The 26,668-nt window shown below is 40.8% G+C and overlaps 1 protein-coding gene across 1 annotated transcript in view; it reads left to right on the top strand.

The window, feature by feature from the left end:
• Positions 1–707: 707 nt before the first annotated feature.
• Positions 708–26,668, top strand: part of MYH15 (myosin heavy chain 15) — a 45,153-nt gene continuing 19,192 nt past the window's right edge. Inside the window, exons 1-26 of the mRNA XM_074898830.1 lie at positions 708–859; positions 1,964–2,067; positions 2,513–2,656; positions 4,371–4,527; positions 5,929–5,956; positions 6,819–6,912; positions 8,303–8,323; positions 8,904–8,996; positions 10,296–10,359; positions 10,452–10,550; positions 12,453–12,556; positions 12,975–13,113; positions 13,691–13,809; positions 14,894–15,043; positions 16,027–16,197; positions 17,230–17,409; positions 18,677–18,809; positions 20,591–20,658; positions 22,062–22,149; positions 22,380–22,497; positions 22,800–22,923; positions 23,593–23,729; positions 24,102–24,357; positions 24,807–25,049; positions 25,661–25,837; positions 26,361–26,506. Of these exons, the coding sequence (XP_074754931.1) occupies positions 769–859; positions 1,964–2,067; positions 2,513–2,656; positions 4,371–4,527; positions 5,929–5,956; positions 6,819–6,912; positions 8,303–8,323; positions 8,904–8,996; positions 10,296–10,359; positions 10,452–10,550; positions 12,453–12,556; positions 12,975–13,113; positions 13,691–13,809; positions 14,894–15,043; positions 16,027–16,197; positions 17,230–17,409; positions 18,677–18,809; positions 20,591–20,658; positions 22,062–22,149; positions 22,380–22,497; positions 22,800–22,923; positions 23,593–23,729; positions 24,102–24,357; positions 24,807–25,049; positions 25,661–25,837; positions 26,361–26,506 (3,248 nt within the window). The 5' untranslated portion in view covers positions 708–768. The remainder of the gene's footprint in view (positions 860–1,963; positions 2,068–2,512; positions 2,657–4,370; positions 4,528–5,928; positions 5,957–6,818; positions 6,913–8,302; positions 8,324–8,903; positions 8,997–10,295; positions 10,360–10,451; positions 10,551–12,452; positions 12,557–12,974; positions 13,114–13,690; positions 13,810–14,893; positions 15,044–16,026; positions 16,198–17,229; positions 17,410–18,676; positions 18,810–20,590; positions 20,659–22,061; positions 22,150–22,379; positions 22,498–22,799; positions 22,924–23,592; positions 23,730–24,101; positions 24,358–24,806; positions 25,050–25,660; positions 25,838–26,360; positions 26,507–26,668) is intronic.

Here is a 26,668-nt window from a genome sequence, read left to right as displayed (position 1 = left end):
TGCTGCAGGTGAATTTGGAGGTACCAGCAGCTTGAGAAGCTGTATCAGTGCAGGAGCTCCCCGAGCTGTGTTAGTCCTGGTTTTTATAACCTTATAATTTTTATTTATTAAGGGAGTGTGCTGCAGGTAGCAGAGCTGTTTCCAGCTCCAGTGCTGGCTTTCTTCAGCAGGAGCGTGGGCACATGTCTCTGGAGCTGCACCAAGGGTGTAACGCACACCCTTGCAGCAGTGAAGTCTTGCTCCATGATTCCCAGAAAATGCCTGCCTGAGACAATGCTTGAAGCAGCTGAGTGGCACGGCCCCAGGGAGACGTGCTGGAGAGCATATGCCTGCTCTAGAATTTGAAAGGGGCCAGAACAGGCCCCCGCTAAGTGGTTTTTAAAACCACAGTTCAAACGGTCCATTTTATCTCCTGCTCTTAAGCACCATTCATGCCACAAAGAAGAGATTAAATTCTCCCGTGGAGATAACTGTGACCCATGTTGAGGTTCTGAACTACACAGGATTTGCCTGGCTTTAAATAAGCTGAGCCAGAGAAGGGTTTAACTAAGGGTGCAGTATAGCCCCAAATCCATGTTAGGTATTTGTGTTTCAAATTAATCATCACTTTGATCAGCCACCTGCCACATTGTGCTGAGTGTTTTGTATTGTGTCAGATAGTCCACGAAATAAGATATCTCTTCCCCCCCCACACTCCAGCCTTTCTTTGGTAGACCAGGTCCCTTTCTTCTTCCTCTTTGAGCTGTGCCACCTTGAACCCTTGCCAAGATGATGGACATGTCGGAATTCGGGGAGGCTGCTCCCTTCCTCCGAAAGAGCGAGAAGGAGCTGATGATGGCACAGACGGTTGCCTTCGACGGTGAGTTGCAGTACACTTTATGCTGCCAGTGGCCAGTTAGGAGGGACGAGGGTTGCATCCAAGGGAAGCTGTGGGAATGCAGAGCAAAGCAGGATGCAAAGCCTCAGCTGTTGCTCCTGTGCTGCTGCTGCTCTTTGAGATAGCTGGTTCAACCGAGTTCTGGTTTCTTTAGTCTGAAAAGCTATTAAAAGCCCCCAGGTAGTACTAAATAGAAATAATCTATCCATTTATGATAAGTAAATAATTAGCTAGATTTAGAGGCAAGGCGTGTTTGTACTGCTCTGCTAACAGGGGCATGAGGATTTTGGCCATTTGAAAGAAAAACACCACACATTGATGTTCCTGTAATGAGAGAGATTCTGCAGCCTGACTAGATGTCTCATTATATTATACATGTACATCTGTTTGATTTACAGGCTGTATGAAAACCTGATGTTAGCTTTTAGTTTCCCATAATTTATTTTTCCTGAAATGGATTTATATGAGCCCTGAGGCATAGTAGTATGAATACATCAAAACACACAACGTTTCACTATTCAGAATGGTTGCTGTAACTAAAGACCTAGACACTAGTGCAGCTACTCCAAACTCTAAAAAGCCATATACATAACTCAGTGTAAGTTACTAATATTGCTGTTTATCAAGACAAACCTCAGAAGAATGTATAGGAATAAGGTAAAATCTGATAGCTGGCAGGCAAATAATGTGGGCTGAATTCCTTGCTCAGATTGCAATTTTCTGTGTGACTTTTTAGCAAATGCCTTAATTTGGGCTTGGATCTCAGCTCCTCCATCTGCACACTGGTGATAATGATTATGGATTTCCCGTGGAGGCTGGGGCTTAGCCAGCATTTATGAAATATTTTGACACCTCGTGCTGGAAGGATCTAGAGGAAGCCAAGTGGTAGTTTCAAAGGGGAGACAACATTTGGGAGCCCTATGCCTTCTGCTTTGGCAGGCAGCTCCCCAGCACCGCCAATCTGCTGCGGTCCCAGAGGTTTTTTGTCATTTGTGCGGAAAAAGTAACCCAGCAATCTCGCTTAGCTAGGCATGGTGTTGCTGTTTGACACAAGGCTGTGGACTCTTGGTCTCCTTAATTTTACAGGGAAGAAGAAATGTTGGGTTCCCGATGAAAAGAAAGCTTACGTTGAAGCTGAAATTACAGAAACCAGCGGTGGCAAAGTGACCGTGGAGACAACAGATGGAAGGGTACAAAACTAGTTTTGTCTGATCTGTGCCTAACAAGACAGAGAAACGAGCTCCAGAAATTACCTGGTTTAAACTCAGTTGCCTGTTTCATGAAATGGGCTGCGACTGTGAAGCCCCGTATGTGTGATATAACACATGATGCCATATCAGAATGACACATGAAATCCCACCAAGGGAAAAACAGCAATGCAGTGGTGGGTGAGTGAGCATCAGCCACCCCACAGCAGCAGGCGGTCTGTGAGCAGAGGTATGTAACCAGCCAGGTCTGGTTTGGCCCCCAGAGGTAAAAACCCAGGCTGTAGCTAAATCCTGTGACTCCTTTCACAGCTGTACCACTGCGCTCCTTACTTTTAGGGGAAAAAAAAAATGTTCTCCTATAAGGTGTGTGAAACAACAGAAAATCACAGTGTTTTCCCAGTGTTGCTGTACTTATTTGTCTTTGCAGACCATGACTATAAAAGAAGATGATATACAGTTAATGAACCCTCCCAAATTTGACATGATCGAGGACATGGCTATGCTGACTCATCTGAATGAGGCTTCTGTGTTGTACAATCTGAGGAAGCGCTACAGCAACTGGATGATCTATGTAAGAGTCATTACAAGGGTATATTTAGAAATCTGAATTTCAAGTGCAGATTTCATGTTTGAACATGCGGTGTTCTTCATATTCAGTTTCCTACTTTGATAAGTCACAAAACTGAGGGTCTTGCTCATCTTTTCAGGAAAGAAGTTGCTTGGAGCTGGCTCGTGTCTGAATATGGACAGACAAGACTGAATGAATAAAATGGTGTCTAGTTCTTTGGTTTTGCTTGAGTGTCTAGGAGAAGGGTGTCATGGGACGTATTTCAGCAATCAAGGTGTTGGGGAAACCTAGTTTATTTTCTCTCTCCTAATACTAATCCATGTCAATACCAGCCATGGAGATTTCCTTGTTAAGAAGCGATGCCTCAAGCTTAGGGCACACACATAACTTTTAAGTATGAGACTTTCTAATTTTAGTTCAGTAATTTTATTCCCTTCATTTTCAGTGCTGACATCTGTCTTGTTTTGCTCTGGCCTTTTCCCTTGCTCTGTATCTTCCCCATGACATCATTAACATAATTTCTGTCAGCACCAAAACAAGCTTCAGTAGCATCTAATTTTATGAGACCAAACTTTTGCTCTCAGTTTGCAGCACTCAGTTGGATCTGAAATCAGTCAGGGGAAACTGTAGATTTTCTAGCCAATTCCTGTTCTGTTTTTTGGTGTTCACCAGAAGATTGGATCCAACTCTTGCCCATTTAAATTCTGGATCTTAAACATTTCTGCATTTCTCTAATAACCCCTGTATGGACATGTATGGCCTAAAGCATAGCTTTGGCTGCGGATCAGTACAGGTAGAAAAAGAAAATTGCCATTTTACCTTAATCCATATACTGGTTGGGGTTTTTCCTTTCTTTGTAGAAAATAGGACTGAAGACTTGTGCCAAGGCCATTCTGGAGCAGGTCCTAATGCTATTTTTAGGGGAAGACACCTGGATTTTACCTGAAACTTTTAGAATGCAACTGAGCTCGTTAATCTGTGTGCACATAGTGCTTGTGCCTATATAATAACTGGGTTTCTTTGAAGATTTTTGCTTCAGCCTGGACTAAGTACCTGAAAAGTTACCAGCTAACACCAATTCCCTGGGGTTACAACTGAAAACTCATTCTTCCTCAGAATGACCAGGCCCCAACTAACTGATGTAGATAGCCTAAAGAGCGACTATAAAAAGATAGATTTTTACCAAGTATGTTTCTCCAAAAGATGAAAAAAAGCTCCAGAGCTTTGGGGAATAACACTGTGAAGTTGTTTTCTCTTTGAACAGCCATCAGAATTTGCCCCAAGGTGTTCACATCAAATTAATAATGGGAGATCATTTCTCCTCTTGAGAATGGAGTTCAAACAGGAAAGCTGTAACTCTTCTTTTCTTCATAATGACTGTTTTCAAGAGGAAACGACTCTCGTGGGGGTAGCAAGACAGAAAAATCAGACTTGTGTCTATTTGCTGTTCCTTCGTTTTGCTGAAGGGGCTGTTTTTGTGCCTCGTTGTCATCTTGAAAATACTTTTCCTCTTTAGAAATCTGTTTAATATCTGTAGTTTTGTTATCAATTGTCAATAGGAAGTCACTTAGCAGACCGGTAGCTTTAGAAATTCAGGTCAAAGGCTGAAATTCAAGTCAGAATTCAAACTCAAATCAGAAGATGGCAACACCAGGTTGCGTGGTTAACTAAGACTTCTTTCCTTATTCTTTGATCATTTTTTCTTGTTCCTCTCTAGACCTATTCTGGTTTATTCTGCGTGACTATAAATCCCTACAAGTGGTTGCCTGTCTACAAGTCGGAGGTGGTTGCTGCATACAAAGGCAAGAGGCGCTCAGAGGCTCCTCCCCACATCTTCTCCATTGCTGATAACGCATACCACGATATGCTCCGTAGTAAGTGGCACTGTTTGCTTTCAGATTTGGCTTTGCTTTATTTAGCTGACATGACTGGTACCGGATGGAAGTTTGTGAGAGTTTTTGCAGTGTGCAACAAATGTGCAAATACTCTACAAGCAACAGGGGCTTGGCAGTCTGTGACAATTTTTAATATATATATATATTTATTTTATTTTATTTTTTTAAACTCCTCTGACTGTCCCACTTCTGGTAACAGTAAACTCTGTATATGGATTATCTGTAAGGTGCACAAATTTATCTGTCTGAACTGGTTGAATCCTCAGTTTGTAACAAAAATGGGACCATGCCCTAAAGGTCTGTAAGTATTTTGCCAGCCTCAAAAATAAACTTACTGTCAGTTTATGCTAAGTATTCTAATGTTTATAACATGTATGCATTCAAAGGTTCGCAGAGGCCAGCTATCTAGGGTGCAGCGTGCACATTGCTTGCACGAACCTACTGTGGGTGTGGGTGTCAAGCATGCAAAAATGAACTCCAGATTTTCTGTCAAATTTTCTCGCTCTGACCCTCGAATTACTGGAGAAAAAATCGTTCATCAGCAGAGGGCAGCAGTGATGTCCTCACACCAGGTCCTGGGAGGCAAGGCAGCAGGCTAAATCCCAAAGAGACTTGCTGAGAACACATACTGCTGTCACTTGGTTTTAATAAAATGGAAAGTGCCACAGCTGTGATGGGGCAGAAGGCACTAGGCAGAGGGAATGTGTGTGTGTGGCTGTAAAGAGGCGCTCTTTTATCAGATAAGGGTGAAATATGGCTAGGCTGCCCAGTATGTAGTCTGTCATGATGACTGGAATTGAAAAAGAGAAGAGGAATTTAGCCTCAACATCTTGGGGAAGCTGCTATGATTTAGCATTTGCTGAGCTTAGCAATAATATATTAAGGTTGCAAAGTGTTATAGTACAGACTTATTTCTGGTCAGGCCATTAACAGCAGCATGGCCAACTGAAGAAAAGTACGTATACATAGTAACGGCCTCTGAACAAACAGCAAAATTACTTGCGTTCGTCTAGTATTGCAGTAGCAGAAAGGTCAGATGTGAACAAAGGCATACTAAGGAGTAAGAAAAGAAAAATGTTGATGACAGGAAATTACTTTCCTTATTATAGTTTCCATGATACAGCAGCAATGTGCAGGACTGACAGGTCTTTAATACCAACTTGATCAAAACACGAGAGGAGGATTCAGGGCAGGGCTAGAACTTGCGCTGCTGGAGGTCAGTCTAGGTGATACTAATTTTTGTCTTTCCATCTCTGCTTCATGTCATTCTCTCCTGTCCTTACAGAACTGATTCTGGAATAGTTGGTACTCATTTGCAATTATAATAAGCAATTTGTACAGCCTACTAAGTTTGTCTTTTTTCCCTCCCCTCCTCCACAGATCGGGAGAATCAGTCTATGCTGATCACGTAAGTGCTTCTTTTTTGACTGATTTGAGACTGTTGCTGCAAAAAACTTAGAGGTAAAAATTCCTACTGAAACACAATTTGACCCTTGAAAGCTCAGCTAAATTGCCTGGAACTTGATTCAAGTAACTGGCAACTTGGCCATTTGATGGCTGCCTTGAGCACCATAGGAAAGGAATAGCTGAGGGTTTGATGAAGGCTGGCCCATCCCTGATACTCATCTGGTGTTCTTTCCATGTAGGCACAAAAACAACTCAACAGGCAGCTAAAGATGCTTCTTCCAGGGTTAGCCTGGGAATGGCTGCCCTCTTATGACATGGAAGAATTTTTGTCAATGTGGTTGCTCTTGCTACAAATTATATTTAAGAATGTTTTGTAGACAGATCTAAAGGGAGGGGCATGACCACAGCAGAAAGGAAGAGGCACTTCATTTACCGGCAAGCATGAAAAATGGAGAGTTGGGTGTCTCTCTACACAGTTCACATGTGTTCCTGGATAACACTGTCAGGTTTTCTGTATGTTTTCTAACTCATTACCTGTATGTAGGCATACCTCAGATCTTCAGTCTGGATGTTTGTAATAAAACTTCATGCCCTTAAAGGAAGCTTAGTGTAGCGTGGGTTTGTACTAGATTTCTGAGCCCAGTCACGTGAAGAATTAGTTGCTGCTATTGTAGGCATTCACTTCTTCATTCAGTCAGTTTAATGTGATTTCCACTGAAATGGCTAAACAACAGGCTGCAGAAATCAGAGTCAGTGATCCTGAGAATAGTCTGTGTGCGGGGAGGAGCTGGCAGGACAGGAGGGTGAAAGAATGAGTTACAGCTGTTTGAGCAACACCTATGTTATCTTCCTCCTTCCTTTAGCGGAGAATCCGGTGCTGGCAAGACTGTCAACACAAAACGTGTCATCCAGTACTTTGCCACAGTGGCAGCCCTGGGTGAACCTGGTAAAAAGAACGTAAGTCTGCTGGTGGCTGTTTCATTTCAGACTCACAAGGTTTTTCTGTTGTGTACAACTAAGCTTACAAGTCTGCATCCTGAACACTAGACCATGTGCTAGACCTCAACAGGCACGGTTAAGAAAGTAAACTGTTTGGAAAAGATACTGATGCTTCTACATGGCATTACTGAGAGCATGCTGTTCTGAAGGTACAAAGGCAACGCTCACCTGAACTTGCCACACTCCAGACAGAGCACCAAAACCACTCCTGGTTCTGAACAGTTGCTCGTTACTGCTGTTTTTTTTCTAGGAGTTTTACTTTCCATGTGTGTTAAATAGGTTTCTGATCGTGTTAAAGCTGGTCAAAAGATAGGGAGACTGTGAAGATTAAGAATTTTTTTTCTTTCACATGGAAAATAGTCTTCAAAAGGATTTAGGATTATCATTTCTCATCAAAGTATCTGTTTTGTTGGAATCTTTTTTGTCCACAAAAAAAGAGTATTTTGACAAAAGATTTGTTTCATTCAGCTTTTCTGTATTTCTCTTTGGATAAGTGCTGTTCTACTTAGAAGTGTTCTCTAAGGTTACAGCGAATACTGTATTCATGCTGCTTTTTATCTTGTGTTGCTATGAGCTTATTCACTATGACCTTCATTGCACTTGTAAAGGCTCAATGCTCCTGTGGTGAATTAAATGATTCCTATGAACTGTATTTATAAGGCCAAAATTTCATCCAGGCTCGCATTCAGGACGCATAACTCACATCACCAAAATCTAATATACATTCATCTGAGGCCTGCAAGGCTCTCTTCACGAATAATTGAGCGGTCCAGAGGCAGTTTTCTCTGTGCAGTCAGGTTGGTGCTCCTAATGGTGTCTGAAACCTGGTGGGCTCATGGAACAATTGTGCAAATAACAGATATTGCAGCTGGAAGATATTCCAGCTCAGGTTACATTTTATTTTCATTATCAGCAGCCCTTTTTTTAAAAAAAAAATAAATCCAAGAGTTCAAGTGTGGCATGATCTAATAATGTGAAACTAAAACTTGTATGTTTGCCTTTACATCCTTTTATTCTTACCACCTGGCACCAGTGTCTTTTCTCTGTCTGGTTAGTTAGCCTTTTGGTTCATTGTGGAACATCTCCAGAGCAAAACAAGATAGATGTTTAGAGCAGGGGTTAAAACAACAAACCGTGTAGGAACAACACTCGGCTATTTTGTGGTGTATGGTGAATGCAAAGTAAAGGTCGCATGTGCTTTTTGAAGGAAGGTTTCAAATGTCCTGCTGGTGTGTTGGTACCTAGTAGACATCTAATCTTGCTAACCTTTATCTTTTGTGATGGCCTTCATGCTAGTAGTACTCACATTCTCTCTTTTTTTTTCTTCATTGTGTTCCTCTTTTGACAGCAACCAGCTACCAAAACTGGGGTAAGTCATCAGCTTTGCTATTTTACCTTTTTCCACATGAAAATGGTATTGGGCTCTGTCAGTCCATGTCATGAACCTCAGCATTTCACTTTGCGTGGTTCTCCCTGTGAAGGATCCCTGGAGCCCAGGCAGTTAAAGTAGTTTTCTTCAGCAAACTGAAGTTTGTGTGAGTGACAGTTAATGCTTTCCTTGTCTCCAGAAATTTCAGATCTTACAATCTCTGAGTGCTTTCAAATCTCATGCATTTTAGCACTTGTCACCGTCTTCAGTAGCCCCTCTCCTACACACATTCATTTGGGTGTCCTCATGTGCTTCACAGTACATGGGAACATATGACAATTGATTGTATGCAGATGGTGTAAAGTATGAAACCTATGAAGCAAAACAGTAGAGAACATTAGAATGTTTTGAGGCCTTTTAAGCACCCATAATTGACTGACAATCTTGCCATTATTCCATTCACACTGTGCCACCCCTAGGCTGGGGCTAAATCACTTTGCTTTGGAGGCTTCTCTCTGTAAGTGACAGCTGAGTTTGTGGCCTGTAGGTTTCTCAATAGTATTTCAACCTTGATTTCTAGGGAACCTTGGAGGATCAAATCATTCAAGCAAACCCAGCCCTAGAAGCTTTTGGAAATGCCAAAACCCTCAGAAACGACAACTCCTCACGTTTTGTAAGTCTGTAACAAAAAGCAGTGATGTCCTCTTCCAACAATGGCCAGTTAATAGCATTTCTGCAATAATCCCTTCATAAATTGCTTCTCATTTTGTCCATAAAATGATTGGATTTCCACACAGTGGAAGAAAAACAAAGTAGGATCTAACCGGAAAAACTACTGAAAGAATTAAAGACAAAAAGAAACAAAGATCCACCCTGAATAACTGTTCAAACTGTATGTGATCAGGAGACAAGCAAAGCCTAGCTTTATTAAATCCTTTGAACATCAACAGTAGATCTTCCCCAGGGCTGCCTCTGCTGCATAGCCTTATTTTCCTACCATCTTTTCCACTAGCCTAAGTCATTTGTCTCCCCATAATAGCTCTACTTTGTCACTAAGTGTCAGAAAAACATCCTGCTCCCTCCCACATCTTCCCCCTCTGCAGACCCACACATGCAGCACTCTCACCTTTGATCTATACCATCCACCTTTTCGGCTGAGTAATCTGCCCCTGCCTGTCCCTCAGTGCTGACATGACCTCAGGCCTCCCCTCATTTCCATTAGGCTTGCAGGAGAGCAATCCCCTCAGGAGTTCTGCCTCTGCCACATCTGGTTGATGTTGGCTCAGAGGTCCAAAAGGAATGGCATGAGGATGACAGCCTGAATTTGTAGCTCATGCTTCCCAAACAAATCTAGTTAAAAAATTAAATTGAAAGGGGTGGAGAGGGTCAGAGGTAGTAAGCATCTGTGGAAAGCTACACAACTGTGTAAGGAGTTTGTCAGCTGAAATGGAAATTAGTTACTTTAAAAAGTTGATGTGTTTGGATAAGATAAATGAAAATTACTCAATTTTTATTAAATTTGGGGAAATGAATATGCAAATGTAATGGGCAAAGCCTTGTAAAATCACAGCACCTTTCTGATGTAATTAGTTGCGTATGAGTTAGGACTGCAAATTAGGACTCAAAAAAGGAGCCTGTGTGTCTCATACCCAGGCTTATTGCTCTTGAGTCCTGCATTACAGTAAACCTGCATCATGAAACTGGAAGCTACGTGCATTCCCATATCTTAGCCTAGCAGATAAGCACCCTGTTATCTTTTCCCCACAAGCTGATTACATAGCTGTATGTACAGATTGAGGCTTGGAAAAGTGTACCATTGTTTGATATTTCTCGTTGAAAATCTGCCTGTGCAAAGCCAAGGAGTTAGCATAAACTAATTCTTCGGGCCAAATGATTGCCTTCAAGCAGCATCCTTTGTTTCCCTCTGTGTATACTATATGCACTAATTAGAATATTCTTCTGTGTGAATTAGGGTAAATTTATCCGAATCCATTTTGGAACCACAGGCAAGCTGTCATCTGCTGATATTGAGATTTGTAAGCAGCAAACTCTCTCCTTTTAAAAAATACAATTGCTCATCTGAAAGCTTGGAGAGCCTTTCTCACTGAATTCTCCTTTGTGCAACTAGATTTATTGGAGAAATCCCGAGTGATTTTCCAGCAACCAGGCGAAAGAGACTATCACATCTTCTACCAAATCCTTTCAGGAAAGAAACCAGAATTATTGGGTAAGCATTACGTGGATCCACAGCTTTTGGGAACCAACCTTCAGCTGAATAGACAGTGGCGGAGGAGGGGGCAGGAGGCAAACCCGTGTGCAGAAAGGCCCTTACGCTTCCCCTTGGTGAAGCTAAACTTCCACTGTCAAATATACTTTTCTAAAGGTGCTGTTCCAGTGGCAGCAATAGAGATCATTTTTCTGTGATACACTGATGTGAGTAGCCTATAAAGGGAAGTGATATTACAGATTAGTCTAAAGAGAATGAGACTCAGACGGGACTTCTAAAATGTAGCATTATAGAGGCAAAAAAATGTCACACTGAATTTGTGTAATCCAAGGTCTTGAAACATCTGGGAAATGCTACGTCTCCAAAAGCGTTTGTGGTGATAAAACTATAATTATCCATATTTTCACATGTGAGGAGATTTGCTTATAGGTCCATGAAGAAAAACTAGTTTCCTCTTTCTGCCCCAAGTGCCAAAACTGGCATCCTAGCATGCTGTGTAGCATGAGAGAATATGCAAAGCTGCCTGCTGCTGGTTATGTGGCTATTGCCCCTTTCAAGCTTGCCCTGGCTGAATGCAGACCTGGTGGAGAAGAGCAGAGAGCAGATGAGGTCTCTCTGCTCTCATCTCCTAATGCACTGAATAAAACCTTCACTAGTTTATTTAAGTGATGTGGTTTGCTGACTTTAATTTGTGCTCTGAAGGAACTCATTTTATAAAATACATTAAAGAGTCACTTTACTGCTCCACTAAACTCCTACTAAGCCATAGCAATCATAATCTGTTTTGAAGTCTTATCCTGACAGTGCATGGTCAATTCCCTAACCCTCTTAGCTTTTACACGGCCTAATTAATGATGATTACAGGAAAGATTTCAAGGAAGCATTGCACTGAGATTCCTGTGTGAATCCCTGTGCTGGGAAAATATGCTCTTTCTCGTAAATTGTTTGTCTGTATACTTTACAACAGCACACACCTTCTTGGCCAGCAGGAACATGTCTGCAGGCCCTTGAAGAGGCTGAAACCAGTGGGGACTTCTGTTTTGTAGACAAGAAATGTATGCGTTTGTATATAAACACATAAATATCTAAATAGAAATAAGTATAAATATAGCAAAATATAAATGTAGACAAATGAATATATAACATAGAGACTACATAGCAAAGACAGACATAGAGAATATGATTTTGTGTACACCTATATTGATAGACATATATTTATGATACATACATATTGGTATGTGTGTATGTATATAAAATATTGAAAACTAGACCAAACCCTCATCTGCTGCATATGAGTGAAACTTTCTGTTGATTTAGAGAAGCAGGACTCTCCCTGTAGTTTCAGAGCCAGCTAGCTTTCTAGAAAACAACAATATATTTTTGGGTTTTGATGTGAAGGGAAAGGAAAGAAAAGAGAAAGACTTTTGTTCATCAAGAGCCAAATGTCCTCTGCAGAAAGTCCTAGAAGTTGCTGTTTTGTGAGTCTGTTATAAAAGAGGGGAGCCATGCCCACACTCTCTGTCTCAGATCATACTAAAATCCTTTTCTCCTCTGTACTTAGATGGGATTTTTACCTCTACAGGCATGCAAGGCAGAAAGTAGACCTATACAGGAAACTATGAACTCAGTATACTGCAAAACATGCTTAGTAGATGTGTATGCAGTATTCCCATATGCTTTTCATTCACGCTTTCTCTAAATCTTGGTCTTCAGACTCAAATAGTATAATGAAAGAGTTGGTTGCTGCCTGCAGCTGTAAAAAAACCCAAAACAAACAAAAAAAACCCCAGTTTATACACAGTTGTGCAGGCACAAACATATGTTAGAGTTGACCTTTTGATCTCCATTTTTGGGGGATATCCTGAATGGATGGCAGTTTTGACTTTAGCAGTTCTTTTACAGATATGCTACTGGTATCTACCAACCCATATGACTACCACTTTTGCTCGCAAGGAGTAGTTACAGTGGACAACTTGGATGATGGAGAAGAATTGATGGCAACAGATGTAAGCCTGTATTGATTTAACTTTGTGCTTCACAGATTAGGTGCATGTGGGGAGGAAAACTGCTGGCAGGAGCCTAACTTCTGTCACTGAAACTCTTGGACTAAAGTCAAAGCAGAAATGGGTCTTAATTGCATTCATACTATGAAGCACAATGCCTGATAAACTATCTGGCCTTGCTCCATGTAATGCCCATGGGCACAGTGTTCTTATAATTTGATATATAAAATACTAGATAAAGGGAGCTCTTCTGCTCCCCAGCCACTGCTGGGTCTTCAGGGTATTCTAGTGGCTGCTTTGTGAGGTAACACACCTTGGCAGGTTAGTAATTTCTGGCATGCAAAGGTAGATTGTGGGACTGCAAAAATGACATTGTTTTTGAATAGGGAAGTGACAAAATATCTTCATTTCCTTTTTACAGCAAGCCATGGACATCTTGGGCTTTGTGCCAGATGAGAAATCTGGTTCCTACAAGCTCACAGGTGCCATCATGCACTTTGGGAACATGAAATTCAAACAAAGACCCAGAGAAGAGCAGGCAGAGGCTGATGGCACTGAAAGTAAGAATAAGACCTAAAATTACTCTTTACCTTCAAAAGTCTGGCGTGTGTCATGCACTGTGTTGAGAAAGCAGAAGCCTGTTTGCTTTGATGTAGCTCCTGCTCAGCCAGGAGTGCTGTGTTATATTTGCAGCAGTGGTGTGTTCAGTGGTGGGTAACCTTACTTAGTAGAAGGTGAATAGATGCAGCGACCCAGTGAAATTCCATTTTTGTGACCACTTGAATAAAATGGTTATGAGAAATTGTTGCCTTAACTTTCTCTTTCACGTCTTCAGGTCTTGCTTCTTTACTTTCCCTTGCACCTGAAACTGTCTATAACCAGTGTGGAGATACGTTCTTTTCCCAATACCTGAAGAGTTTCTCAAGCGTGATTCTTGCAGCAGTTGTGGTCTAAGGTAGTTAGATGACCTTCTCTACCACAAGGGACAGTACAGGCACGCCTAACACAAATCATTAAAGGAGCAAGGTCTTTATCCGGTTTCTCTTTGGAAGTGGATTACTTAATATTTTTTCCTTGTCTAGGTATGTTTCCATGCAGAAGTTCAAAGACAGTTGAAACATTTTTTCTCTTGATCAGGTGCTGACAAAGCTGCCTACCTAATGGGAATCAACTCCTCTGATTTGGTTAAGGGTTTATTGCACCCTAGAGTGAAAGTTGGCAACGAGTATGTGACCAAGGGCCAAAGTGTTGAACAGGTAAGGAGAAGCTTTCAGGGTATTTGGATACCTGTTCTGCAAGCCATGAGGATTCATTTGTAACATCTGAGAGAGACAGACAGCTGCTAGAAATATCAATATGTACTTCTAGTACCTGTCCTCATTTTACATCTCCAAACTTGGGGGAATAGACTGTGAAAGTGTGGGAAACTGGTAAAGAGACTGAATAGCGGCCAGCACTGCCCTTGATAGGATTGTTTTTCTGATGTGTTAGTAGCAGCCACTCAAGGAAACCAGGTGCAGTAAAACCACATGGGGACTGACATCTAATTTTGGATGAGAATAGTTATCTAAAACAGTTGAGCCATGGATTATTTATTCACTCATCACTCATTCATTATTCATGTAATTTTAAGCTCTGTGTGACCTCAATCAGCTAAAGGCAATATCCAGTTAAAGGTATCTCTTAATTTAGGAAACAAAAGTCCACGGGTTAGAGCTGCTGTAGCTGTAGCAGTATTGTAGAAGATGCTGCAGCATTTTGGTTACAATGAAAATTGTTGTTTGAAGACAGGCTCGGTACAGGCTCAGAAACTAGAGAACTGCTGGTCAGAGCTCTGTCCTGTCAGTGTACTCACACATCGGCTAAAGAAGAGACTTCTGGCAGATTTTTCCTCTCACCTGCTTATGCCATAGCACCCCTCAAAGATTAGAAGCAAATGGCAATAAGCAACTTGAGCACAGACCTCCCTATTCTGGCAGAAGCTATGGACATCATGACTGGCATCCTTCCTGTCAACTTTCTGGTCCTAACTTCCACGGCAATGTAAGGCATTAAAACATTTGCAACTTGCTCTCCAGCTGTTTCCCAAGAGGTACTTTACTAGCACTTTATGTAAGTGTTAGTATACATACATATACTTAACAAGAGTTTGAAGAAAAGTTAGCATAGATAATGGGAGAAGCTGTATGTTGCATTAAGTATGCCTTGCTGATTATAAGAACCATTATGAAATTTAATTTAAACCACAAGTAGGGATTGAAATAGGCTACTGCACTGAAATCCTTGTGTTCCACAGTGACTTCTGTTCCATACAGTGGTATTTTGAAACATGTATTTTAGGTTTTGTATGCTGTTGGAGCCTTATCTAAGGCAGTGTACGATCGAATGTTCAAATGGTTGGTGGTCCGTATCAACAAGACCTTGGACACTAAGCTGCCAAGACAGTTCTTCATTGGAGTCCTGGATATTGCCGGGTTTGAAATCTTTGATGTGAGTATTAATGTGTGAGGACTTGGTGGAAGGACATAAAAGTACCAAGTGATAGCCCTTAGGTGGGTATATCTTTTTCTAGATGAACAAAAGGCAAAGGGCTTAGAAAGCCGAATGGCAACTATTATATATGATTTTACAAGTTTTTTCAATGGATAGATGTAGGAAACACTCAACATTTAGCACAGCTGGACATGCTGATAATTCCTGGGGAAGAAGAAGGTGGCAACTTTTAGCAAAGACAACATCTCACATGCTTTGGGTTATGTTTTAGGAAAATGTGTTGTTCCCACTCTCTCTTTGAGAGAAAGCGTATTTTATAGGGTATGATATTTCTTCTTCTTTGTAACTCAGTATAAGAGATATATCTTCATCTCAGTATAAGCAGTTTTTTACAGTGAGAACAATTGGAGAGCCTCCCCAGGGATTTGGTAGAGTCCCTACCACTAAAGGTTTTCAAGGCGTGATTGGACAGGTGCAAGACATTCTCATGTAGGCTCCCTCTCCCATGAAAGGTTGGACCAGGTGATCTTTTGAGGTCCCTTCCTAACTGGGCTGTTCTGTAATTCTACCATCATTGTAAACAAGTGTATGTGAGAAAAGCACATTGCATCTCCTGTTTCTCAGAATCCATTCCTGAAGATAAGTACTTAATGCTGTTGCTGCTATGTGTTGCTCTCCGTATGCAGCCGAGCAAAGAGTGCATTGGCTCTGCTTTACAGGACTGGTGTGGCATACTACTGAAGGAAAGGCACATGCATCCTGAGAGAGCTGAACAAATCTGGGCATCCTCACACCCCAGAGGACAGCACATGAGGCACTGAACTTCCCCCTCCTTTGTCTTCTGTGTTATATTCAGTAGTTTCTCAACCAGTTACTGTTTAGAAGGTTTTAGAAACTGTTTCCTTCTTGCTGTTCCACCAAGCCCTACCATAGTTAACTATTTTGTGGTGAAAATGCTTCTTTTTTATCTCCTTCTGCAGTTTAACAGCTTTGAGCAACTTTGCATCAATTACACTAATGAGAAACTGCAACAGTTTTTCAATCATCACATGTTTGTCCTGGAGCAAGAAGAGTATAAGAAGGAAGGCATTGAATGGATATTCATTGATTTTGGCATGGACCTGCAGGCCTGCATTGATCTAATTGAGAAGGTATGTACAGGAGTGCTAAGGTGTATTTACTGATCTGATTTTTTTCATGATGCTCCCTTGGAGATGTCATCAAGCCCCAGTGAACAAAGTAGGATAAACAGCAGAACAAGTTTCTTGCCTTTATGCAATGCAGAATCAAAGGAAAATCAGTATTTGTGGCATTTGTGGCTACTCGGCTTGAACAGTACCCACAAGCTATAAATGTGAATTTGTGTGGCTGTATAATTTTCCTCGGTTTTTACTTTTGTCTTTCTCTGCCCCTACTTTTTTTCCATATACTTTGTTCCACATATGCTTAACATTAAACTTACTTGTCAGCTTTTCAAGGCAAATGCTATGTTTCAGTCACATACGGCGTGAGGCTCCCGTCTCTTACATTACATGCTGATGTGCAAAGTCCTTCATGCTATTCCTAGCCTGGAACTTTGCTTCCTCTCACCACTTCCCCAGCATGGGATTTGCCTTTCCTTTTCTATTCTTTGTGAATGTAATGTAGTCCTGGTAGGGACAGCTGTCCCTTTCTATCTCTCTTTTTCTGCCATCTCTTATGGCATGACATCTAACCCTGCTGATCTGTGAGGAAAAATGAAATTCTGAATCTTGCATTAGCAGGACATTCGGAACAGCTGGAGTAGAAAGGCTTATTATTAAGTGCTCTTCTACTTGATCACTTTCTTCTCCAGTGATAGGATATCTGTGCGTGATCCTAATCCCTCAATCTATCCAGTGCTAGGAAGAAAGTTCATCTTTTCCTGAGAAACAAATAATAAAATGCTAGTTGGTCCAGCTGCCTTCAGATGTAAATCAAACCCTTTCTGGAAGTCATCATAAAGCCTCCTAAGGCAGTATTGACATACTGAATAGTCAAAAGTATGGTTACTATTTTAACAGAATAGTCAAAGGCTTCCTCCATCAGGATGAGAAGCAATTTTGCAGGCTTAAAATTCCATCAGGTCAAACTTAAAGGTGACACAGCTTCTGAAAGCAAAGCAGCCTAAGAATTCTCAAACAAAGATGTTCTTAAATCCACAGCCATTGGGGATCCTGTCTATCCTTGAAGAGGAATGTATGTTCCCGAAAGCTACAGATATGACATTCAAAGCCAAACTCTATGACAATCATCTTGGCAAGTCACCTAATTTACAGAAGCCCAGGCCTGATAAGAAAAGGAAATATGAAGCTCACTTTGAACTTCTTCATTATGCCGGTGCAGTAAGTTCCTCTGCTGGTGGGTAGACTTTGTATTAGAGGTATTCCAGGTGGGGTTTGGCCCATGGCACACAACAAGAGAAGGTGGGAAGGATGAAAAGGGGAAGGAAAGAACAGTGAGGAGTAAAAGCAGACATCTACTCTCTCTGCACAGTAAGATGCCACCAAACACCAGGACATCTGGTCCTTGGATACACAAATAAAACAAAAGAAACTGAGGAAGACTAATAGTGCCTTTTATGAAAATATGCCTTGCCTTTATCACTTTTCCTATAATTAGATTAAGACTAGAGATTAAACAGCAGCAGCATGTAATTTTCCCTCTCGGTTCCCTGTACAAATAGACTGAGTAATTTCTGACTAACTTCAAGGAAGGTTAAAAAAAAGAAATTTGACATCACTTTTTACTCACGTTAGGACCAGCGTATCAAAGTAGCAAAAGGAAACGTGGTTGATTCTGCTATGAAGGTTTAGTTAACAGGTCTGCTGATGACGGGGTGACAAGAATACAATCCAGTACTGTGATAACTGAGCCAAAGCTTGCCCAGCTTCAAACCTCTGTTTTCAGGCCAGATGGGCAGAATTTGAGAGGGATGCAGAAAATTTTTTATCAAACTAGAGTTGATATGAAGCCTCAGCACAGCAAAGCTGGAGCTTACCTGATGCTGTTTATTTCAAATTATAATTGAACATTAAGCTAATTTTGTATTTATTAAGAGAAATAATACCCATCTTGGTCTTTATCTGTATTGTTAATGTATTCAGCAAAGAAAATTATAATTTCTCTCCCCTTGTGGTACTAATAATGGAACATACTTTCCCACTGTGGAAAAGTCCTGGAGTTAAGTTTTTCAGTCATTAAGTTTTTGTCAGAAAACCTTAATTATTCCAGTGCAGCATGCTGTTGTGAAGTGAAATTATTACTTGTACGTTTTATATAATAATTCAGCACTTATTAGTAGGGTTCCTGTGACACTGATGGCATGTGGTATCTCTACAGCCAAGCGCATGGAGTCCATGTGAAGCTGTAGGGACCAGATAGTTTGGAAGGTGTGTGTGGGATTCAGATGGTAATTACTAGGAAGAGAGGTTTGGAAATTAGGGAGCAGAGAATTGGAGGGGAAGTGAAGAAAAACTGGGTGGCTGGTACTGCTCTGAGTGCAGCCCTTCACAAAAGGTCATTGGCTCCAAGCCAAACCATAAAGAACTACTGGCTGCTGTGAAGGGGAACATTTGTAAACTCTGTTTTGTTTTCAATGCTTTGCTGTAGGTTCCCTATAACATCATTGGGTGGCTTGAGAAGAACAAAGACCCGCTTAATGAAACTGTAGTAGGTATTTTCCAAAAATCATCCAACAAACTCCTGGCAAGCTTGTTTGAAAGCTACATTGGCGCTGACAGTGGTAAGCAGAATCAGCTCATACGGGTTTTCTTTTGTTTCTGGGATGTGTGCTTGGGAATGGATGTCAAAAACAAAACAATTATCTCAACTGCAATTGACTCAATGCTAAATGAGGCAGTGACTAATTATTTAGATGTGCACAGCATCTGTAGGAGCTTGCCAGTTATACCAAAGAGGCCATTAACTCAGCTAGTTTGAATGCGTAATACCTCTGAGCAATTTTGGCAAGGAAATCTGCGTGTTGTGAACACTCCAGTGGGAGTTTGAGCATGCAAGTGCTCAGATATGCAGGCAAGTGTTGCACAAAAAAATTTTGTGCATAAATGCCTATGAACAAGAACAGCTCTTGTTTCCCACGCTGTAGTCCTCCTTGCTAATCACCCTGAATTAACTAAGAAATACAAAGTTGAAGAGAGAGTTTTGGAATATTTTGTTGGGTTAGTGGCAAGTAGACACTGAAGGCATCTGAACACCATTCCACTTTGGCCAAAGTAGAAGATTTTGCCAATACATCTTCTTTTTCGCTTGTTGTTTTTTTATTTGACAAGACTAATGTATGAGAATGTGTTTAAGCTGTATGCATTACACAGAACTGTCTTATCTGTGGGAAGACAAGTAGCAAGCATCCAGAAAATTGATCTTAAGTAAGTAAGACTGGCATTCATTACAAAGATGTAGCTCTGATGTCCTGAGGTTGCAATCACTTACAGCCTATTTATTAGTAACCTCATCTACAGATGTTGTTGTGATGAATCATAAGACAGTTTCTGAGAAAGCAAGCAGGCTGCAGACTTCATAATGTGAATAAGAGACAGAGCTGAATGTAAATAACAAAAATCCTGCCACTAGCAAATTCTTGCAAGTTACTAACTGCCTATTTGCCTGTGGATATTCCTGTCTGTCAGAATGCCACCTTGCTTTTCTCCAGTGTCAGGAGAAAAGAACAGCCTGTCCAGATTAGCCTCTTCCAGTCTGGGCAGTGTCACTTTCAAAAGGGGGAAAGGCTGTGAATAATTGCACTGAGCACATTGCACTCTTCGCTTCTCCTTTTATGTTGACTATTGTTGACAGGTGACAGAATGCCAGACCTCCTGGGAATGATCTAATGGTCCAGTGTTTAGAAGGCTGAGGCAATTGTTGTACATTTTTGGGTCCTGTCGGCTCTTGTGAAACTGTGTGAAGGTCATGTCAGAAACTAGCAATCCTTTGGAGGATCTGAGTGATTTTGAATCTGAAGCTTTAAGCAAAAGTCAGGAAATGCAAAGCTACTGTATCTAAAATTACAAAATAAATATTCATTTCCCTCTATTCTGGACAAATGTTTCTTGCCCAAGTTCAGTGTCTGCAGAGCAGGCATGTGAGTATCAGTACAATGTAAAGTACACATTTTCCCCAAGCATTACTTTTCTGCATCGTCTCACCCTGTAGGCTTTTTAATGAACTACGAGTGACTCTATCTTGTAAAAAGTTATTTTCCTGCCTTATTCATATTTATAGACTTTCTGCATAACAAGTGATGCTGTGTAGATCTGAAATGCAAATGCAATCCGGAAAGCATACAGTGGTTTTTGGCAAAATTCCTAAGTATGGACAGAGAGCTGCAAGCTTGTGATCTGTCACATCTGATGTTCAGATTTTTTCATGTAATATTTGAGCAATCAGAGCCATCAAGTCATTAGCTATGCCTTTCATTGAGGGAGTTATGTTATTTGTACATCTCCCATGCCCTGCCTTCACCCCTTACTGAGATACAGATTGTGATTTTTTTTTTTTTTTCCTTAGCTGACCAAGGTGGAGAAAAGAAACGCAAGAAAGGTGCTTCTTTTCAAACCGTATCCTCATTACACAAGGTTTGTTTACCTCTCCCCACCTGAGGCTTTAAGACAATACATTGGAGAGGAATGTTAAGGATTGTGACGCACAAAAGACATTTAAATCCAACATCAGATTTTGATACTAGGCCTGGGTTATTGCCCTTGGCTAAGTGAATATACTGTTGTTAAAACTGCGTGTGTGAGGCGCTGCTCCGTTTTATTTTCTTTGAGCATTCAGGAGATGCAGTGTTTTCTATTCTAGTTGAGAATGCATCACAAAATCCTGTGAACAAACTTTATCACTGTTTTTGTGGTTTATTGCTTCATGCATGTCTGTGGAACAGGAACTGATTACAATTAATTTGCTAGTCCCCATCTGATTAGTTTGTAATTGGATCCTAGGGTTAGAGCAACAAAAGTTGTTGAATGCAGTGTCATATAGTCTTTTTTCCCGAGTAATTCCCTTTTACTGGTATTGGCATGTGCTCCTGATGGCCTGAGGGAAAATGAGGCCTGTAATTTACCATTAGTACAATTTATTCTGGGTAACGTTGAGGAAACTGTAATGTAGGTAAACCTTGGGTAGGGAAGAAAGTAGTTATCTCCCACTAATCATGTCATTTTATCTTGTTTGGAAGTATGGGAAATCAAGACCTGTATTTTACCATCTGAAGAAGTGTAGAGATAGCTGAAGGATCACTCAGACAGTAATTTGATAATCCACAAATAGAAGCCCACTTTCCAGCACACAAGGAGCTGCTAAGTACACAGCTCAGGTTGTCTTATTTAGCGTCATGACTAGCATATGAGAAATTTTCAGTTTGAACAGTTGAACAGTTGAACAATCAACAGCTGATGACATTACATTCCACCTGTAATAGTCTCTATTTTCTCCTTACTAGACAAAACACTTTCCACAAAGCTTGGCGATCACTGATAGGCACTGAGTGGTTAGCTTCTTCCAAGCTAGTTTGCTGCCTGCCTGGGAGATGTCTGATTAAGATTAATAAAGGGAAAATATTTGGCCAGGAGGACAAAAACCTAGCTTTTATGAGGAACAGATGAGAAAGGTGAACTATCCTCACTAAGCAGGGAAGTGACTAGGCAAAAATATAGTTGGCTTTACAGAAATGCTCCGCAGGATGGTACTGCATCTTGCTTGCTGTTTATCTTGTTTCTGACATTTCCGGGTATATAAGTAAAACATCTAACTTGTTAAGACTTTGCTAAAAGTGATGTGGATTCTTATCATAAAATTAATCTATACTTTGGTTTATTTGAATGCATTTCTCTGTAATAGTTTTGGTAAGCTTACAGTTTTGTTGGAGACTATTTAGAGAGATGACCTTAATAAAAACAGCCAACAAACCAAAGAAGTAAGTGATAGAAATTTCATTAAACTGCTAAAGCCAATTGTGTTTTCAATATGTCTGTTCTAGGAAAATTTAAATAAGCTGATGACTAACCTAAGATCTACAGCCCCTCACTTTGTACGATGCATTATCCCCAATGAATCAAAAACTCCAGGTATGGAAAACAAAACAGTCTTTAAATTGTAGTATATTTGAACTACGTCGTTCCAATAGTTACTTCCAAGTCACTAGATTGTACTTAAATACTGTCTGTGTTGTTCACCTTATTCAATGGTGTTGCTCTTTCAGGAGACGACACCTCACACTTTCCAGTTTCCTTGTGAAATTAAGATTAAGCACTATGGAGCTGCTCCATTTAATTTAACCTTGTTTTTTCCCCTGTAGGTGAAATGGATGCTTTCCTAGTCTTGCATCAGCTCCGCTGTAATGGTGTTTTGGAAGGCATCCGCATTTGCCGTAAGGGTTTCCCAAACAGGGTGCTTTATGCTGACTTTAAGCAAAGGTAATGCAGAGCTGTGGTGTCTCTTGTCCTAACACATCAGTCAAAATAAGCAAAGCATGTCTTTTCATTTTTACTTGAGGTATTTTATTCCATTCGAGTTTATTTTCTATTCAGTTTGCCTGAACATGGAAGGCAGAATTCTGCTCTTGCTTGTGTCTGTGTAGAGGCAAAGTAGGAAATTAGCCTAGGTGGAGTGTTGAGGGTTTTTAAGTTTTGGGGGAAGAGGGGGTGGGGGGTGGGGGAGGGCAGTGGGGAAGTAGAATCTAGGCCAGTTTTACTCATTGCTCATCTGTTGTTAACAGGTACCGCATTCTGAATCCAAGTGCGATCCCAGAGGATAAGTTTGTAGATAGCAGAAAAGCTGCTGAAAAACTGCTGGCGTCTTTAGATGTTGACCATAACCAGTATCGTTTCGGACACACCAAGGTAACCGGAAAAGCCTGTCACTGCTTATGCAAAAAGAAAAGTGATAGTTCTAATATCTAATTTGCAGAATGGGACATTATGCAATTTCTGGTGGTGGCGATTAATGAGGGGTTAATAATACAAGGAACCAGCAATATAGCAGCAAAGTGATATTAATTTTTAAGCTGTGCTAGAGGAATTTTATTCCTCTGGCTCAAGCTCCCACAAAGCTTTTATTACAGCAACACTACAAGTGGACAAAGCAGCAGCTGATGCTCCATGCCCCCCAGTAAAACAATAGCTTCTTTAATATAATACAGGTACACTCAAACATAGATGGACCACAGGATCAGCTGCAGCTTTTGAAATGAAGCCGTGTGCAGTTATGACATGATCCCATTGAGCAGGGTTCTCTGGGACCTGGGAGTTGTGGTTCAGCTGACCTGCTCTGAACCCTGCCACAGTACTGTGGCAATAAAAATGTGGCAACAAAATAGTTTGGTCTATTCAAAACTGGGGAGATGAGACCCAGTTTCAAAACAACTTTGGAACTGAAGTGCAGTCCCTGATGCAAGTAGTATTTATCTCTCTATAGTCTTTTACTTTATAATGTGTCAGTAAAAATAAGGTCTGTGTAACTCTGGAATAAAATAATTTGTTATGGTGAAATGACATCTGTGCACATACCAGGTGTTCTTCAAGGCTGGTCTCCTGGGCCATCTAGAAGAAATGAGGGATGAGAGACTTGCGAAAATCTTAACAATGATCCAGGCAAGAGCACGTGGCAGACTGATGCGGATTGAGTTTCAGAAGATAGTGGAGCGCAGGTTTGAAGGCACCCTCTTAAATCGTAGTGGATAATATTCATTACCTTTTAATTATGTGTGGAATAGAGACATAATTACAGTCCCTAAGGCTATAGCTAACCCTAAATTAAAGGTTTAAAGTGGATGTATGATGAAATGAATAGCAACTGTATATCAGTTGCCTACAACTCTGGTAAAAATCAGATTTGGGAATTTTTCACGTCCCTGAAAATCAAGAAATGTGGAGGGAATTTCTTTTATCTCTTGGAATCTAGTACATGTTCTAGAACATCTAGAACAAAGCCATAAAACTGATTGAGAATGAAAAAAATTCTCACTTTCTCAATTCAGGCTAAGTTTAAGGGGATTTTGTTGGTTTTCTTCTTAAACCAGGGACGCCCTTCTTGTAATTCAGTGGAATATCCGTGCTTTTATGGCTGTGAAGAACTGGCCTTGGATGAAGCTTTTCTTTAAGATCAAACCTCTTCTGAAGTCTGCAGAAACTGAAAAGGAGATGGCCAATATGAAGGAAGAGTTCTTGAAACTGAAGGAGGCCCTGGAAAAATCTGAAGCCAGGAGAAAGGAACTTGAAGAAAAGCAAGTCTCTCTAGTTCAGGAAAAAAATGATTTGCTTCTTCAGCTCCAAGCTGTGAGTAGACACATATTTTTGTGTGTTTATTAGATGGTCTTTGAAACTCAAAGGCTTACAGACCAGAGTTTTAGTGCAATTCAATTAAAATTAATTGTTGGTCTTGTCAGAGACTTGCCAAAAATTAGAACGGATAGAAATTCTCACATTCTAGCATATACAGCCAGGTGGGCTAGCAACACAGATCTTAAAAGTTTCTGTCCAAAGCAATGTCCATGGCAGTTTGATATGGAAGTAGTCTTATATGTGACTAGTCGTGCTCACCACTCTCTCATCCTGTTCTGTTAATGACTTGTTGGTCTTGCCTTCTGAAATCAGGAGTAGGAAATACTCCTTATGCTGCTCTGTAGCACTGGAACAGGCTCTCTGACCACTTACGGGATAGGGGGCAAGTGAGGAAGAGAAAAGGCCAGGCATTCATTGCTGTCCTCTTCCTTGTGCCACACCAGGAGCAAGACACTCTGGCAGATGCCGAGGAACGATGCGACTTGTTGATTAAATCCAAGATTCAGCTGGAGGCCAAAGTCAAAGAACTGACAGAGCGGGTTGAGGATGAGGAAGAGATGAATTCTGAGCTGACTTCTAAGAAGAGAAAATTGGAAGATGAGTGCTCTGAGCTCAAGAAGGATATTGATGATCTTGAAATAACACTTGCAAAAGTAGAGAAAGAAAAGCATGCTACTGAAAACAAGGTACTTTTAGAATTTCACCATTCCAAAGAGGTTGGGCATGGATTACCTTTATGGCAAGAGCTACTGCTCTTGTGATGGTTTTACACTGTCTGTTACACAGGCCACAGTGAAGGATCAGTATATACAGAGATATTTGACCTTATGAGAGAAGTGTTGATTCTCAACATTTTTCTAAAAAGTTCCCTTTATCTAAAGTGAGTTTTGCTGCAATTCAGCTAGACAATTATGTCTAGTTTGGGCATTTTTAAGTAAACATTTTTCTGCTGTAACCATGAGTTCTTCCAGCTCTTCTTCTTAGAGCCTGTAAATGTAAAGCTCATCTCCTACTTCTCCCAGAGGGGATCAAAAGCTGAAGTCCACCACAGTGACAGTGACACTGAAAAGAATTTAGTACACTTGAAAGAATGTACTAAACCCACAAGAACTGGCACACACTGGCTTCCTTGATGGCAATTTCACTCAAAAAGCCACAAGGGGCTGGGGGGGGCAGGGAGGATCCCTTTCTTTCCATTGTCTTCCTGCATACAAGTTCAGTACAGACAGTCAGTTGAGCCAGGTTTGATAATCCCTTGCTTCAAAGTCTTATAAATACATCTTCCTTTCTTACACAGGTCAAAAATCTGACAGAAGAAATGGCAGCTCTTGATGAGAATATCAGCAAACTTACTAAGGAGAAAAAGTCCTTGCAGGAAGCTCATCAGCAAGTTCTGGATGACCTACAAGCAGAAGAGGACAAGGTCAACACACTGAGCAAAGCTAAAGTGAAACTGGAACAGCAAGTGGATGATGTAAGCTGGCTCTGCCTCAATGTTTCTCCAGGCTTGTTTGTCCACCACTTACAGTTCTCATGAGTCTGAAATGTTGCAAAGTTTTGAAATATATTCCTGTCCTTCTAGAAATGATCAAGGACCTAGAAATGCAGTCCTTTACTGCTTGTAAAAGGTATAGTTACAGGAAAGCTGTAAAACTTATCTGTGTAGTTCAATCTTTGAAAAGAGTGCAGTAGTGAGGGAAAATCCACTCAGTTTGCATTTGCACTGTAACTGACATGAAGTCTAACAGAACTTTGCTTCTAAGAGAACTGTGATGCTTGCACAAATGTAAAGCGCAGACTAACCCTTATGTTATATTTCTTTAGTTCATGTGCCCACTGGCCTCTAGAAAACAAAAAATGTAAAATACGATGCTTGTACTTAAATACTTCTGCTTTGCAACTTGCTAGAGCTCAGCACAAAACTGGGTTCAGCACACATCTGACTGTTGTAAACCATCTGTGTTCAATATACTAAATAAGTGACTTTGTTCCTAAAGCTTGAGGGCTCACTTGAACAAGAGAAGAAAGTGAGGATGGATCTAGAAAGGGCAAAACGCAAACTGGAAGGGGATTTGAAACTGACCCAAGAGAGTGTCATGGACTTGGAGAATGATAAGCTGCAGATGGAAGAAAAGCTAAAAAAGTAAGAGACTGATTCTGCTGTACAAAATAAAGCAGCACTGTTACCACTGTCATTTCAGAGCCTTCAGGCCTGTCATCCGGCTCTGATGGTGGCTAAAAGGAAATTCCATGAGGAGAGAGAGTGTGGCCAAGCTGAAACATTAGAATTCATTACACTTTCCAG

The sequence above is a fragment of the Athene noctua genome, chromosome 1 (genome assembly GCF_965140245.1).
Source record: "Athene noctua chromosome 1, bAthNoc1.hap1.1, whole genome shotgun sequence".
Lineage (NCBI taxonomy): Eukaryota > Metazoa > Chordata > Aves > Strigiformes > Strigidae > Athene > Athene noctua.
Note: the sequence above shows the minus strand (reverse complement) of the source record. Positions and strands in the feature narration are given on the sequence as shown.